The sequence below is a fragment of the Colletes latitarsis genome, chromosome 13 (genome assembly GCF_051014445.1).
Source record: "Colletes latitarsis isolate SP2378_abdomen chromosome 13, iyColLati1, whole genome shotgun sequence".
Taxonomy (NCBI): domain Eukaryota; kingdom Metazoa; phylum Arthropoda; class Insecta; order Hymenoptera; family Colletidae; genus Colletes; species Colletes latitarsis.
This window is the reverse complement of record NC_135146.1, coordinates 9,640,865-9,653,987: the sequence shown is the minus strand read 5'-3', so window position 1 is coordinate 9,653,987 and position 13,123 is coordinate 9,640,865. Positions and strand designations below refer to the sequence as shown.

General features: G+C 31.6%; 1 protein-coding gene across 1 annotated transcript; it reads right to left on the bottom strand.

Moving 5' to 3' along the window:
• Positions 1-49: 49 nt before the first annotated feature.
• On the bottom strand, positions 50-10,285 carry LOC143349400 (globin-like). Its single transcript, XM_076780630.1, has 3 exons — positions 9,813-10,285; positions 9,531-9,756; positions 50-217 (listed from the first exon to the last, which is right to left on the bottom strand). The coding sequence occupies exons 1-3, from the start codon at positions 9,965-9,967 to the stop codon at positions 50-52; spliced, it is 549 nt and encodes a 182-aa protein (XP_076636745.1). The 5' UTR covers positions 9,968-10,285.
• Positions 10,286-13,123: the final 2,838 nt, after the last annotated feature.

The following is a 13,123-nucleotide window of genomic DNA, read 5'->3' as shown; positions in this document are numbered from 1 at the left end:
ATGAAATCACTGATACCACTCGAGTGGATAGCGAAACGGAGACAGATCTTCACTGAGATTGTTTGTGTCCTCCATCTTGGGACACGCGGTTCTCCATTCCTTCGAATATTTTTGAAAATGCTACGTCGATCATCTTATCCCAGGCAGCTTCCACTTCGGAGGAAAATTTCGTTTTTAAGGCATCTTTCATTACTTTCATCATCACTCCTTTTAAATCCTGAAATGTATAATAATATAATATTGTCGTGTTATGTATAATAAGAAGATATATATATAGGTTCCAACAGATTTTATCAATATTTATCTAATGGAAATGTTTGATTAGATTAATGACGAACGTTGATAGTTGTCAATGTTGTTAGAGGATCTATATACAGGGTGTCACGTTTAAGTGCGAATGTTGGAATATCTCATGAGAGATTGAAGGTATGAAAAAAGTGTTCTCTGGGGGATTCTAGGGGCCAAAATAAGACGAAAATCAAGAATACCAATTTGTTGATGGAGGCTTCGTTAAAAAGTTATTAACGTTTAAAGTTCCATCCGTAATGAATTTTTTTCTCGAAAATGCGCAAGATTTCGGGGGTATGCCTATTCACCAAAAATGATTGCAATTGACCCCCCCAATCGAAAATAATTTTTCCAAAACGATTTGAAATTTATTAATTTTGTCGAAAAATTTCATATCTTCTCGAATTTTTTTCTAGAAAATGGGTAGGATTTCGGGGGTATGCCTATTCACCAAAAATGATTGCAATTGACCCCCCCAATCGAAAATAATTTTTCCAAAACGATTTGAAATTTATTAATTTTGTCGAAAAATTTCATATCTTCTCGAATTTTTTTCTAGAAAATGGGTAGGATTTCGGGGGTATGTGTATTGACCACAAATGATTGTAATTAACCCCCCTAGACAAAAATAATTTTTGTAGAACGATTTGAAATTTTTTAATTTTGTCGAAGAATTTAGGCACCTACCCCCTATCGATTTTCCTTAGCAATTGGTTTTTGATGTTTTGTAATTTTGTTTGACGCTCTACAGAAAAGTTGTCTAATACTTTTTTGTAGATACCCATGAACTCCACTTCAGAAAAAAGTTTCACTGAAATATATTCACTATTGCAGGAGTTGTGGCTGTTTGAAAATTGGACAATTTTTATGGTGTTTTGCTCATATTACGAGGTCAAGGAACTACTTTTTCGATATTGTTAAAATTTCTACATATTCTACACCAAAATACGCGTTGTTTGCCGTTTGAAACATTAAAATCCTCCAATCCGTTCAGAAGTTATGACATTTTAAACATTTGCATGTTTCGGGGGTGCATTTCTGGCTTCAAATTAGATTTTCGGTAAAGAATTTTTTCCTCGAAACTGCGTAGGATTTCGAGGGTATGTGTAATGACCAAAAATGATCGTAATGCATTTCTACAACCGAAAGTAATTTTTTTAGAGCGATTTGAAATTTTTTAATTTTGTCGAAATATTTCATATCTTCTCGAATTTTTTTCTAGAAAATGGGTAGGATTTCGGGGGTATGTGTATTGACCACAAATGATTGTAATTAACCCCCCTAGACAAAAATAATTTTTGTAGAAAGATTTGAAATTTTTTAATTTTGTCGAAAAATTTAGGCACCCACCCCCTATCGATTTTTCTTAGCAATTGGTTTTTGATTTTTTGTAATTTTGTTTGGCGCTCTACAGAAAAGTTGTTTAGTACTTTTTTGTAGGCATCCATGAACTCTACTTCCTCCTAAAATTTCATTGAAATATATTCACTATTATAAGAGTTATGGTCATTTGAAAATTGCACCATTTTTATGGAGTTTTTCTCATTTTACGGACTGAATGATCAACTTTTCGAATATTTTTGCAATTTCTACGTATTTTTCACTAAAATACACGTTGTTTGCATTTTTGAAAATTAAGATCCTTCAATCCGTTCAGAAATTACGACATTTTAAAGATTCGCATGAAATTTTCGGGCTACATTTCTGGCCATAAACTATATTTTCGATTAGCAATTTTTTTCTCGAAAGTGCGTAGGATTTCGGGGGTATATGTATTGATAAAAAATGATTATAATTGCCCCCTGCAACTGAAAATAATTTTTTTAGAACGATTTGAAATTTTTTAATTTTGTCGAAGAATTTAGTCACCTACCCCCTATCGATTTTTCTTAATAATTGGTTTTTTAATTTTTTGTCATTTTGTTTGACGCTTTACGGAAAAGTTGTTTAGTACTTTTTTATAGGTATCCATGAACTCTACTTCCTCCTAAAATTTCATTGAAATATATTCACTATTATAGGAGTTATGGTCATTTGAAAATTGGACCATTTTTATGGAGTTTTTCTCATTTTACGGACTGAATTATCAACTTTTCGAATATTTTTGCAATTTCTACGTATACTTCACTAAAATACACGTTGTTTGCATTTTCGAAAATTAAAATCCTTCAATCCGTTCAGAAATTATGACATTTTAAAGATTCGCATGAAATTTTCGGGTTACATTTCTGGCCATAAACTATATTTTCGATTAGCAATTTTTTTCTCGCAAATGCGTAGGATTTCGGGGGTATATGTATTGATCAAAAATGACTATAATTGGCCCCTACATCTGAAAATAATTTTTTTAGAACGATTTGAAATTTTTTAATTTTGACGAAAAATTTAGGCACCCACCCCCTATCGATTTTCCTTAGCAATTGGTTTTTGATTTTTTGTAATTTTGTTTGGCGCTCTACAGAAAAGTTGTTTAGTACTTTTTTGTAGGTATCCACGAACTCTACTTCCTCCTAAAATTTCATTGAAATATATTCACTATTATAGGAGTTGTGGTCATTTGAAAATTGGACCATTTTTATGGAGTTTTCCTCATTTTACGGACTGAATTATCAACTTTTCGAATATTTTTGCAATTTCTATGTATACTTCACTAAAATACACGTTGTTTGCATTTTTGAAAATTAAGATCCTTCAATCCGTTCAGAAATTATGACATTTTAAAGATTCGCATGAAATTTTCGGGTTACATTTCTGGCCAAAAACTATATTTACGATTAGCAATTTTTTTCTCGAAAGTGCGTAGGATTTCGAGGGAATATGTATTGATCAAAAATGACTATAATTGCCCCCTGCAACTGAAAATAATTTTTTTACAACGATTTGAAATTTTTTAATTTTGTCGAAAAATTTAGGCACCTACCCCCTATCGATTTTTCTTAGCAATTGGTTTTTGATTTTTTGTAATTTTGTTTGGCGCTCTACAGAAAAGTTGTTTAGTACTTTTTTGTAGGTATCCACGAACTCTACTTCCTCCTAAAATTTCATTGAAATATATTCACTATTATAGGAGTTGTGGTCATTTGAAAATTGGACCATTTTTATGGAGTTTTCCTCATTTTACGGACTGAATTATCAACTTTTCGAATATTTTTGCAATTTCTACGTATACTTCACTAAAATACACGTTGTTTGCATTTTCGAAAATTAAAATCCTTCAATCCGTTCAGAAATTATGACATTTTAAAGATTCGCATGAAATTTTCGGGTTACATTTCTGGCCATAAACTATATTTTCGATTAGCAATTTTTTTCTCGCAAATGCGTAGGATTTCGGGGGTATATGTATTGATCAAAAATGACTATAATTGGCCCCTACATCTGAAAATAATTTTTTTAGAACGATTTGAAATTTTTTAATTTTGACGAAAAATTTAGGCACCTACCCCCTATCGATTTTTCTTAGCAATTGGTTTTTGATTTTTTGTAATTTTGTTTGACGCTCTACAGAAAAGTTGTTTAGTACTTTTTTGTAGGTATCCATGAACTCTACTTCCATCCACAATTTCAATGCAATATATTGACTATTCTAGGAGTTATGGCCGTTGAAAAATTGGGCCATTTTTATGGGGGTTTTAACTTTTTACGGGGTTAAAGAACAAGTATCCAAACATTTTTGAAATTTCTACATATTCTTTGGCAAAATACGCGTTGTTTGCATTTTGAAACGTTAAAATCCTCGAATTCTTTCCGGAGTTATGATGTTTTAAACATTCGCATAAGGTAACATTAATGGCCACTCATTACATTTTCGGTAAGGAATTTTTTTCTTGAAAATACGTAGAAATTCCAGAGTACGTCTATTCACCAAAAATTATTGTAATTGACACCCACAGCTAATAATATTTTTTCCAGTACGATTTGAAATTTTATAATTTTGTCGAAAAATTTAGGCACCTACCCCCTATCGATTTTTCTTAGCAATTGGTTTTTGATTTTTTATAATTTTGTTTGACGCTCTACAGAAAAGTTGTTTAGTACTTTTTTGTAGGTATCCACGAACTCTACTTCCTCCTAAAATTTCATTGAAATATATTCACTATTATAAGAGTTATGATCATTTGAAAATTGCACCATTTTTATGGAGTTTTTCTCATTTTACGGACTGAATTATCAACTTTTCGAATATTTTTGCAATTTCTGCGTATACTTCACTAAAATACACGTTGTTTACATTTTTGAAAATTAAAATCCTTCAATCCGTTCAGAAATTATGACATTTTAAAGATTCGCATGAAATTTTCGGGTTACATTTCTGGCCAAAAACTATATTTACGATTAGCAATTTTTTTCTCAAAAGTGCGTAGGATTTCGGGGGTATATGTATTGATCAAAAATGACTATAATTGCCCCCTGCAACTGAAAATAATTTTTTTAGAACGATTTGAAATTTTTTAATTTTGTCGAAAAATTTAGGCACCTACCCCCTATCGATTTTCCTTAGCAATTGGTTTTTTATTTTTTGTAATTTTGTTTGACGCTCTACAGAAAAGTTGTTTAGTACTTTTTTGTAGGTATCCATGAACTCTACTTTCTCCTAAAATTTCATTGAAATATATTCACTATTATAGGAGTTATGGTCATTTGAAAACTGGACCATTTTTATGGAGTTTTTCTCATTTTACGGACTGAATGATCAACTTTTCGAATATTTTTGCAATTTCTATATATACTTCACTAAAATACACGTTGTTTGCATTTTTGAAAATTAAGATCCTTCAATCCGTTCAGAAATTATGACATTTTAAAGATTCGCATGAAATTTTCGGGTTACATTTCTGGCCAAAAACTATATTTACGATTAGCAATTTTTTTCTCGAAAGTGCGTAGGATTTCGAGGGAATATGTATTGATCAAAAATGACTATAATTGGCCCCTGCAACTGAAAATAATTTTTTTAGAGCGATTTGAAATTTTTTAATTTTGTCGAAAAATTTAGGCATCTACCCCCTATCGATTTTTCTTAGCAATTGGTTTTTGATTTTTTGTAATTTTGTTTGACGCTCTACAGAAAAGTTGTTTAGAACTTTTTTGTAGGTATCCACGATCTTTAATTCCTCCCAAAATTTGTATGAGATACACTCACTATTGTAGGAGTTATGGCCGTTTGAAAATTGGACCATTTTCATGAGGTTTTTGTGAGTTTACGGGGTTAAGGAACAACTTTTCGAATGTTCATGGAACATCTACATATTCTGTACTAAAATATACGTAGTTTGCATTTTGAAACATTAAAATCGTCCGATCCGTTCAGAAGTTATGACGTTTTAAAGATACGCATGAAATTTCGGAGAGACATGTATACAGGGTGTTACGTTTAAGTGCGAATGTTGGAGTATCTCATGAGGGATTAAAGGTATGAAAAAAGTGTTCTTACAAAAGTTGTTTTATTTAAAGGGGCAAATTCAACGACCTACTACATGTTAGGACTATCTGATCCAACAGATTTTATCAATATTTATCTAATAGATATGTTTGATAAGATTAATGACTAACGTTGATAATTGTCAATGTTGTTAGAGGATATATATACTGGGAGTCCGGGCACCTCTGGGAAAAATGTTAATGGGGGATTCTAGAGGCCAAAATAAGACGAAAATCAAGAATATCAATTTGTTGATGGAGGCTTCGTTAAAAAGTTATTAACAATTAAATTCAAAAATTTCAAATCGTTCTGGAAAAAATATTTTCAGTTGTGGGGGTCAATTACAATCATTTTTGGTGAATAGACATATATTCGAAATCCTACTCAGTTTCGAGAAAAAAATTCGAGTAGGTGATGAAATTTTTCGGTGAAATTAAAAAATTTCAAATCGTTCTGGAAAAAATATTTTCAGTTGCGGGGGGCAATTACAAACATTTTTGGTGGATACACATACACCTGAAATCCTACGCATTTTCGAGAAAAAAATTCAGGAAGGAGGTCAAATTTTTCGGTGAAATTACAAAAATTCCAAATCGTTTAAAAAAAATTACATTCAGTTTCTGGGGTCAATTACAAGCATTTTTTGTAAATAGACATACCTCGAAATCCTACGCATTTTCGAGAAAAAAAATTGTTAATCGAAAATATAGTTAATTGCCAGAAATGTAGCCCGAAAATTTCATGCGAATCTTTAAAATGTCGTAATTTCTGAACAGATTGAAGGATTTTAATTTTCGAAAATGCAAACAACGTGTATTTTAGTGAAGTATACGTAGAAATTGCAAAAATATACGGAAAGTTGATCATTCAGTCCGTAAAATGAGAAAACCTCCATAAAAATGGTCCAATTTTCAAATGACCATAACTCCTATAATAGCGAATATATTTCAATGAAATTTTAGGAGGAAGTAGAGTTCATGGATACCTACAAAAAAGTACTAGACAACTTTTCTGTAAAGCGTCAAACAAAATTACAAAAAATGAAAAACCAATTGCAAAGGAAAATCGATAGGGGGTAGGTGCCTAAATTTTTCGACAAAATTAAAAAATTTCAAATCGTTCTAAAAAAATTATTTTCAGATGTGTGGGTCAATTGTAGTCATTTTTGATCAATATATATACCCCCGAAATCCTACGCACTTTCGAGAAAAAAATTGCTAATCGGAAATATAGTTTATGGCCAGAAATGTAGCCCGAAAATTTTAATGCAAATCTTTAAAATGTCGTAATTTCTGAACAGATTGAAGGATCTTAATTTTTAAAAATGCGAACAACGTGTATTTTAGTGAAGTATACGTAGAAATTGCAAAAATATTCGAAAAGTTGATAATTCAGTCCGTAAAATGAAAAAAACTCCATAAAAGTGGTCCGAATTTTCAAATGACCATAACTCCTATAATAGCGAATATATTTCAATGAAATTTTAGGAAAAAGTAGATGTCATGGATACCTACAAAAAAGTACTAAACAACTTTTCTGTAGAGCGTCAAACAAAATTACAAAAAATCAAAAACCAATTGCTAAGAAAAATCGATAGGGGGTAGGTGACTAAATTTTTCGACAAAATTAAAAAATTTCAAATCATTCTAAAAAAATTATTTTCAGTTGTAGGGGTCAATTATAGTCATTTTTGATCAATACATATACCCCCGAAATCCTACGCACTTTCGAGAAAAAAATTGTTAATCGTAAATATAGTTTATGGCCAGAAATGTACCCCGAGCGAATCTTTAAAATGTCATAATTTCTGAACAGATTGAAGGATTTTAATTTTCAAAAATGCAAACAACGTGTATTCTAGTGGAGTATACGTAGAAATTGCAAAAAATATTCGAAAAGTTGATAATTCAGTCCGTAAAATGAGAAAAACTCCATAAAAATGGTCCTATTTTCAAATGACCATAACTCTTATAATAATGAATATATATCAATGAAATTTTAGGAAAAATTAGAGGTCATGGATACCTACAAAAAAGTACTAAACAACTTTTCCGTAAAGCGTCAGACAAAATTACAAAAAATCAAAAACCAATTGCTAAGGAAAAACGATAGGGGGTGGCTGCCTAAATTCGACAAAATTAAAAAATTTCAAATCGTTCTAAAAAAATTATTTTCAGATGTAGGGGTTAATTATAGTCATTTTTGATCAATACATATACCACCGAAATCCTACGCACTTTCGAGAAAAAAATTGTTAATCGTAAATATAGTTTATGGCCAGAAATGTAGCCCGAAAATTTCATGCGAATCTTTAAAATATCATAATTTCTGAACGGATTGAAGGATCTTAATTTTCAAAAATGCGAACAACGTGTATTTTAGTGAAGTATACGTAGAAATTGCAAAAATATTCGAAAAGTTGATAATTCAGTCCGTAAAATGGGAAAAACTCCATAAAAATGGTTCAATTTTCAAATGACCATAACTCCTATAATAGTGAATATATTTCAATGAAATTTTAGGAGGAAGTAGAGTTCATGGATACCGACAAAAAAGTACTAAACAACTTTTCTGTAGAGCGTCAAACAAAATTACAAAAAATCAAAAACCAATTGCTAAGAAAAATCGATAGGGGGTAGGTGCCTAAATTTTTCGTCAAAATTAAAAAATTTCAAATCGTTCTAAAAAAATTATTTTCAGTTGCAGGGGTCAATTATAGTCATTTTTGATCAATACATATACCGCCGAAATCCTACGCACTTTCGAGAAAAAAAATTGTTAATCGAAAATATAGTTTATGGCCAGTAATGTAGCCCGAAAATATCATGCGAATCTTTAAAATGTCATAATTTCTGAACAGATTGAAGGATTTTAATTTTCAAAAATGCAAACAACGTGTATTTTAGTGAAGAATACGTAGAAATTGCAAAAATATTCGAAAAGTTGATAATTCAGTCCGTAAAATGAGAAAAACTCCATAAAAATGGTCCAATTTTCAAATGACCATAACTCCTATAATAGTGAATATATTTCAATGAAATTTTAGGAGAAAGTAGAGTACATGGATACCTACAAAAAAGTACTAAACAACTTTTCTGTGAAGCGTCAAACAAAATTACAAAAAATCAAAAACTAATTGCTAAGAAAAATCGATACGTGGTAGGTGCCTAAATTTTTCGACAAAATTAAAAAATTTCAAATCGTTCTAAAAAAATTATTTTCAGTTGCAGTGGTCAATTATAGTCATTTTTGGTCAATACATATACTCCCGAAATCCTATCCAGTTTCGAGAAAAAAATTCGAGTAGTGAAATTTATCGTCAAAATTAAAAAATTTCAAATCGTTCAAAAAAAATTATTTTTGCCTAGGGGTGTTAATTACAATCATTTTTGGTGAATACACATACCCCCAAAATCCTACGCCCTTTCGAGAAAAAAATTCGCATATTTAGACAAATTTTTCGACAAAATCAAAAAATTTCAAATCATTCTCAAAAAATTATTTCTGATTACAGGGTGAATTACAATCATTTTTGATGAACACACATACCCCCGAAATCCTATCCACCTTCGAGAAAAAAATTCGTGCATTTGAACAAATTTTATTAATAATTTTGAATTTTGTCAATAACTTTCTAACGAAGCCTCCATCAACAAATTGTTATTCTTGATTTTCGTCTTATTTTGACCTCTAGAATCCCCCATTAAAATTTTTCCTTTACACCCTGTGTATTTAACCCACAGTGTTAATTCTTAACCCTTTCAAAATGGAGTAAAAGTATCCATTTTAACGAAGCAGAAAGAAAAGTAAATAAACATACGATAAACTCTTGTCTGCTTTGGCCTCTTCTGCCGTGCCTTTGTCCAGTAGAATGCAATACCGCATTCATCAAGCAAATGTCGTCCAGCGCGCAGAAAGCGTTGTTTAAAGTGGCGATAATAAATTGACAATGCGCTTTAAACGTGTTATTAGTTGGCAATTCGTCCACTGGTATATCCTTGAACGCTGGAAATACTTTCTGGTACTGCGGGTACTGCTTAAAATAACTGAAATAAATCACAAGTGATTATTTTTAATAATACACATAAGGAGAAAATTTCACCTTGACATAATGGCGACGCCAGTATTAATAGAATCCGCATTGAGTATGTTCCAAGTTTCTTTTACGAGCCTCTTTTCTTTCCTGGTTAATCCTACGTCTGGATCAAAGACATCATCGTCGGGATGTCGGTAAAAATTACTTAATATGGAACCCATTTTGAGAATATTTAATTATCAATTGATGCTCCTTTAATTTGAATTGTGGGAAATTCTTGTGAATTCTCAGGTTGGAGTATTGTTATCGCTGGATCACTGATCTTGTCGACTGGTTTTTTACTGTGATCGTACGAAGCATTCCTTTGTAGACTGTTACTTGCACGACTGACTTGTGCAAGCATCAACCATGACGCAAAACGCCTGACTAAAATGCAGAGTGATAAGAGAATCTCATTCGTCATTTGGTCACGTAGTTCTCTATGTCAAGTGAAATCATAGAGACCAGTTAACTGTTTCTGACGAGTATACTCGTCATGGAAAAAGAGAAGACGAGTATATTCGTCGTGAGTAATAAGTAGCGAGAATTTGCAGTTTAAATTGCAATTTTAGCGAAAACTAAAATATATTCGTAAACTTGAAGATGTCTGGAATATTTTACGTTTTTAACTTCATATTTTCAAGTTACAATATTTTGAAACTCGCAGTCGATAAATGTTAAGCGTAAATCCTGCGTAAGGTTTGCACGGAGTTCAGATCGACAGCGACGAATTGATTAATTATTAAATTTTCCAAATCATGACCAAGGACTGCAATAGCAGCAAAATCAAATTTTAACAAAGTATGAAAAATGAAAATGATAAGAGTATCTCATTCGTCATTTGGTCACGTAGTTCTCTATGTCAAGTGAAATCATAGTAACCAGTTAACTGTATCTGACGAGTATACTCGTCATGGAAAAAGTGAAGACGAGTATATTCGTCACGAGTAATAAGTAGCGACAATTTGCAGCTTAAATTGCAATTTTAGCGAAAACTAAAATATATTCGTAAACTTGAAGATGTCTGAAATATTTTACGTTTTTCACTTCATATTTTCAAGTTAAAATGTTTTGAAACTCGCAGTCGATAAATGTTGTGCGTAAATCCTGCGTAAGGTTTGCACGAAGTTCAGATCGACAGCGACGAATTGATTAATTATTAAATTTTCCAAATCATGACCAAGGACTGCATTAACAGCAAAATCAAATTTTAACAAAGTATGAAAAATGAAAATGATAAGAGTATCTCATTCGTCATTTGGTCACGTAGTTCTCTATGTCGAGTGAAATCATAGAGACCAGTTAACTGTTTCTGACGAGTATACTCGTCATGAAAAAAGTGAAGACGAGTATATTCGTCGTGAGTAATAAGTAGCGACAATTTGCAGCTTAAATTGCAATTTTAGCGAAAACTAAAATATATTCGTAAACTTGAAGATGTCTGAAGTATTTTACGTTTTTCACTTCATATTTTCAAGTTAAAATATTTTGAAACTCGCAGTTAATATATGTTGAGCGTAAATCCTGCGTATGGTTTGCACGAAGTTCAGATCGACAGCGACGAATTGATTAATTATTAAATTTTCCAAATCATGACCGTGGACTGCAATAGCAGCAAAATGAAATTTTAACAAAATGTGAAAAATGAAAATGATAAGAGTATCTCATTCGTCATTTGGTCACGTAGTTCTCTATGTCAAGTGAAATCATAGTAACCAGTTAACTGTTTCTGACGAGTATACTCGTCATGGAAAAAGTGAAGACGAGTATATTCGTCATGAGTAATAAGTAGCGACAATTTGCAGTTTAAATTGCAATTTTAGCGAAAACTAAAATATATTCGTAAACTTGAAGATGTCTGAAATATTTTACGTTTTTCACTTCATATTTTCAAGTTAAAATAGTTTGAAACTCGCAGTTGATAAATGTTGAGCGTAAATCCTGCGTAAGGGTTGCACGAAGTTCAGATCGACAGCGACGAATTGATTAATTATTAAATTTTCCAAATCATGCCCAGGGACTGCAATAGCAGCAGAATCAAATTTTAACAAAATATGAAAAATGAAAATGATAAGAGTATCTCATTCGTCGTTTGGTCACGTAGTTCTCTATGTCAAGTGAAATCATAGTAACCAGTTAACTGTTTCTGACGAGTATACTCGTCATGGAAAAAGTGAAGACGAGTATATTCGTCATGAGTAATAAGTAGCGACAATTTGCAGTTTAAATTGCAATTTTAGCGAAAACTAAAATATATTCGTAAACTTGAAGATGTCTGAAATATTTTACGTTTTTCACTTCATATTTTCAAGTTAAAATAGTTTGAAACTCGCAGTTGATAAATGTTGAGCGTAAATCCTGCGTAAGGGTTGCACGAAGTTCAGATCGACAGCGACGAATTGATTAATTATTAAATTTTCCAAATCATGACCGTGGACTGCAATAGCAGCAAAATGAAATTTTAACAAAATGTGAAAAATGAAAATGATAAGAGTATCTCATTCGTCATTTGGTCACGTAGTTCTCTATGTCAAGTGAAATCATAGTAACCAGTTAACTGTTTCTGACGAGTATACTCGTCATGGAAAAAGTGAAGACGAGTATATTCGTCATGAGTAATAAGTAGCGACAATTTGCAGTTTAAATTGCAATTTTAGCGAAAACTAAAATATATTCGTAAACTTGAAGATGTCTGAAATATTTTACGTTTTTCACTTCATATTTTCAAGTTAAAATAGTTTGAAACTCGCAGTTGATAAATGTTGAGCGTAAATCCTGCGTAAGGGTTGCACGAAGTTCAGATCGACAGCGACGAATTGATTAATTATTAAATTTTCCAAATCATGCCCAGGGACTGCAATAGCAGCAGAATCAAATTTTAACAAAATATGAAAAATGAAAATGATAAGAGTATCTCATTCGTCGTTTGGTCACGTAGTTCTCTATGTCAAGTGAAATCATAGAGACCAGTTAACTGTTTCTGACGAGTATACTCGTCATGGAAAAAGTGAAGACGAGTATATTCGTCATGAGTAATAAGTAGCGAGAATTTGCAGTTTAAATTGCAATTTTAGCGAAAACTAAAATATATTCGTAAACTTGAAGATGTCTGAAGTATTTTACGTTTTTCACTTCATATTTTCAAGTTAGAATGTTTTGAAACTCGCAGTCAATAAATGTTGAGCGTAAATCCTGCGTAAGGTTTGCACGAAGTTCAGATCGACAGCGACGAATTGATTAATTATTAAATTTTCCCAATCATGACCAAGGTCGTTAATTGTTAACAAAAAAATATTTATTCAAAAATAGTGGAGAATGATGACGCTGGGGCTATCCTC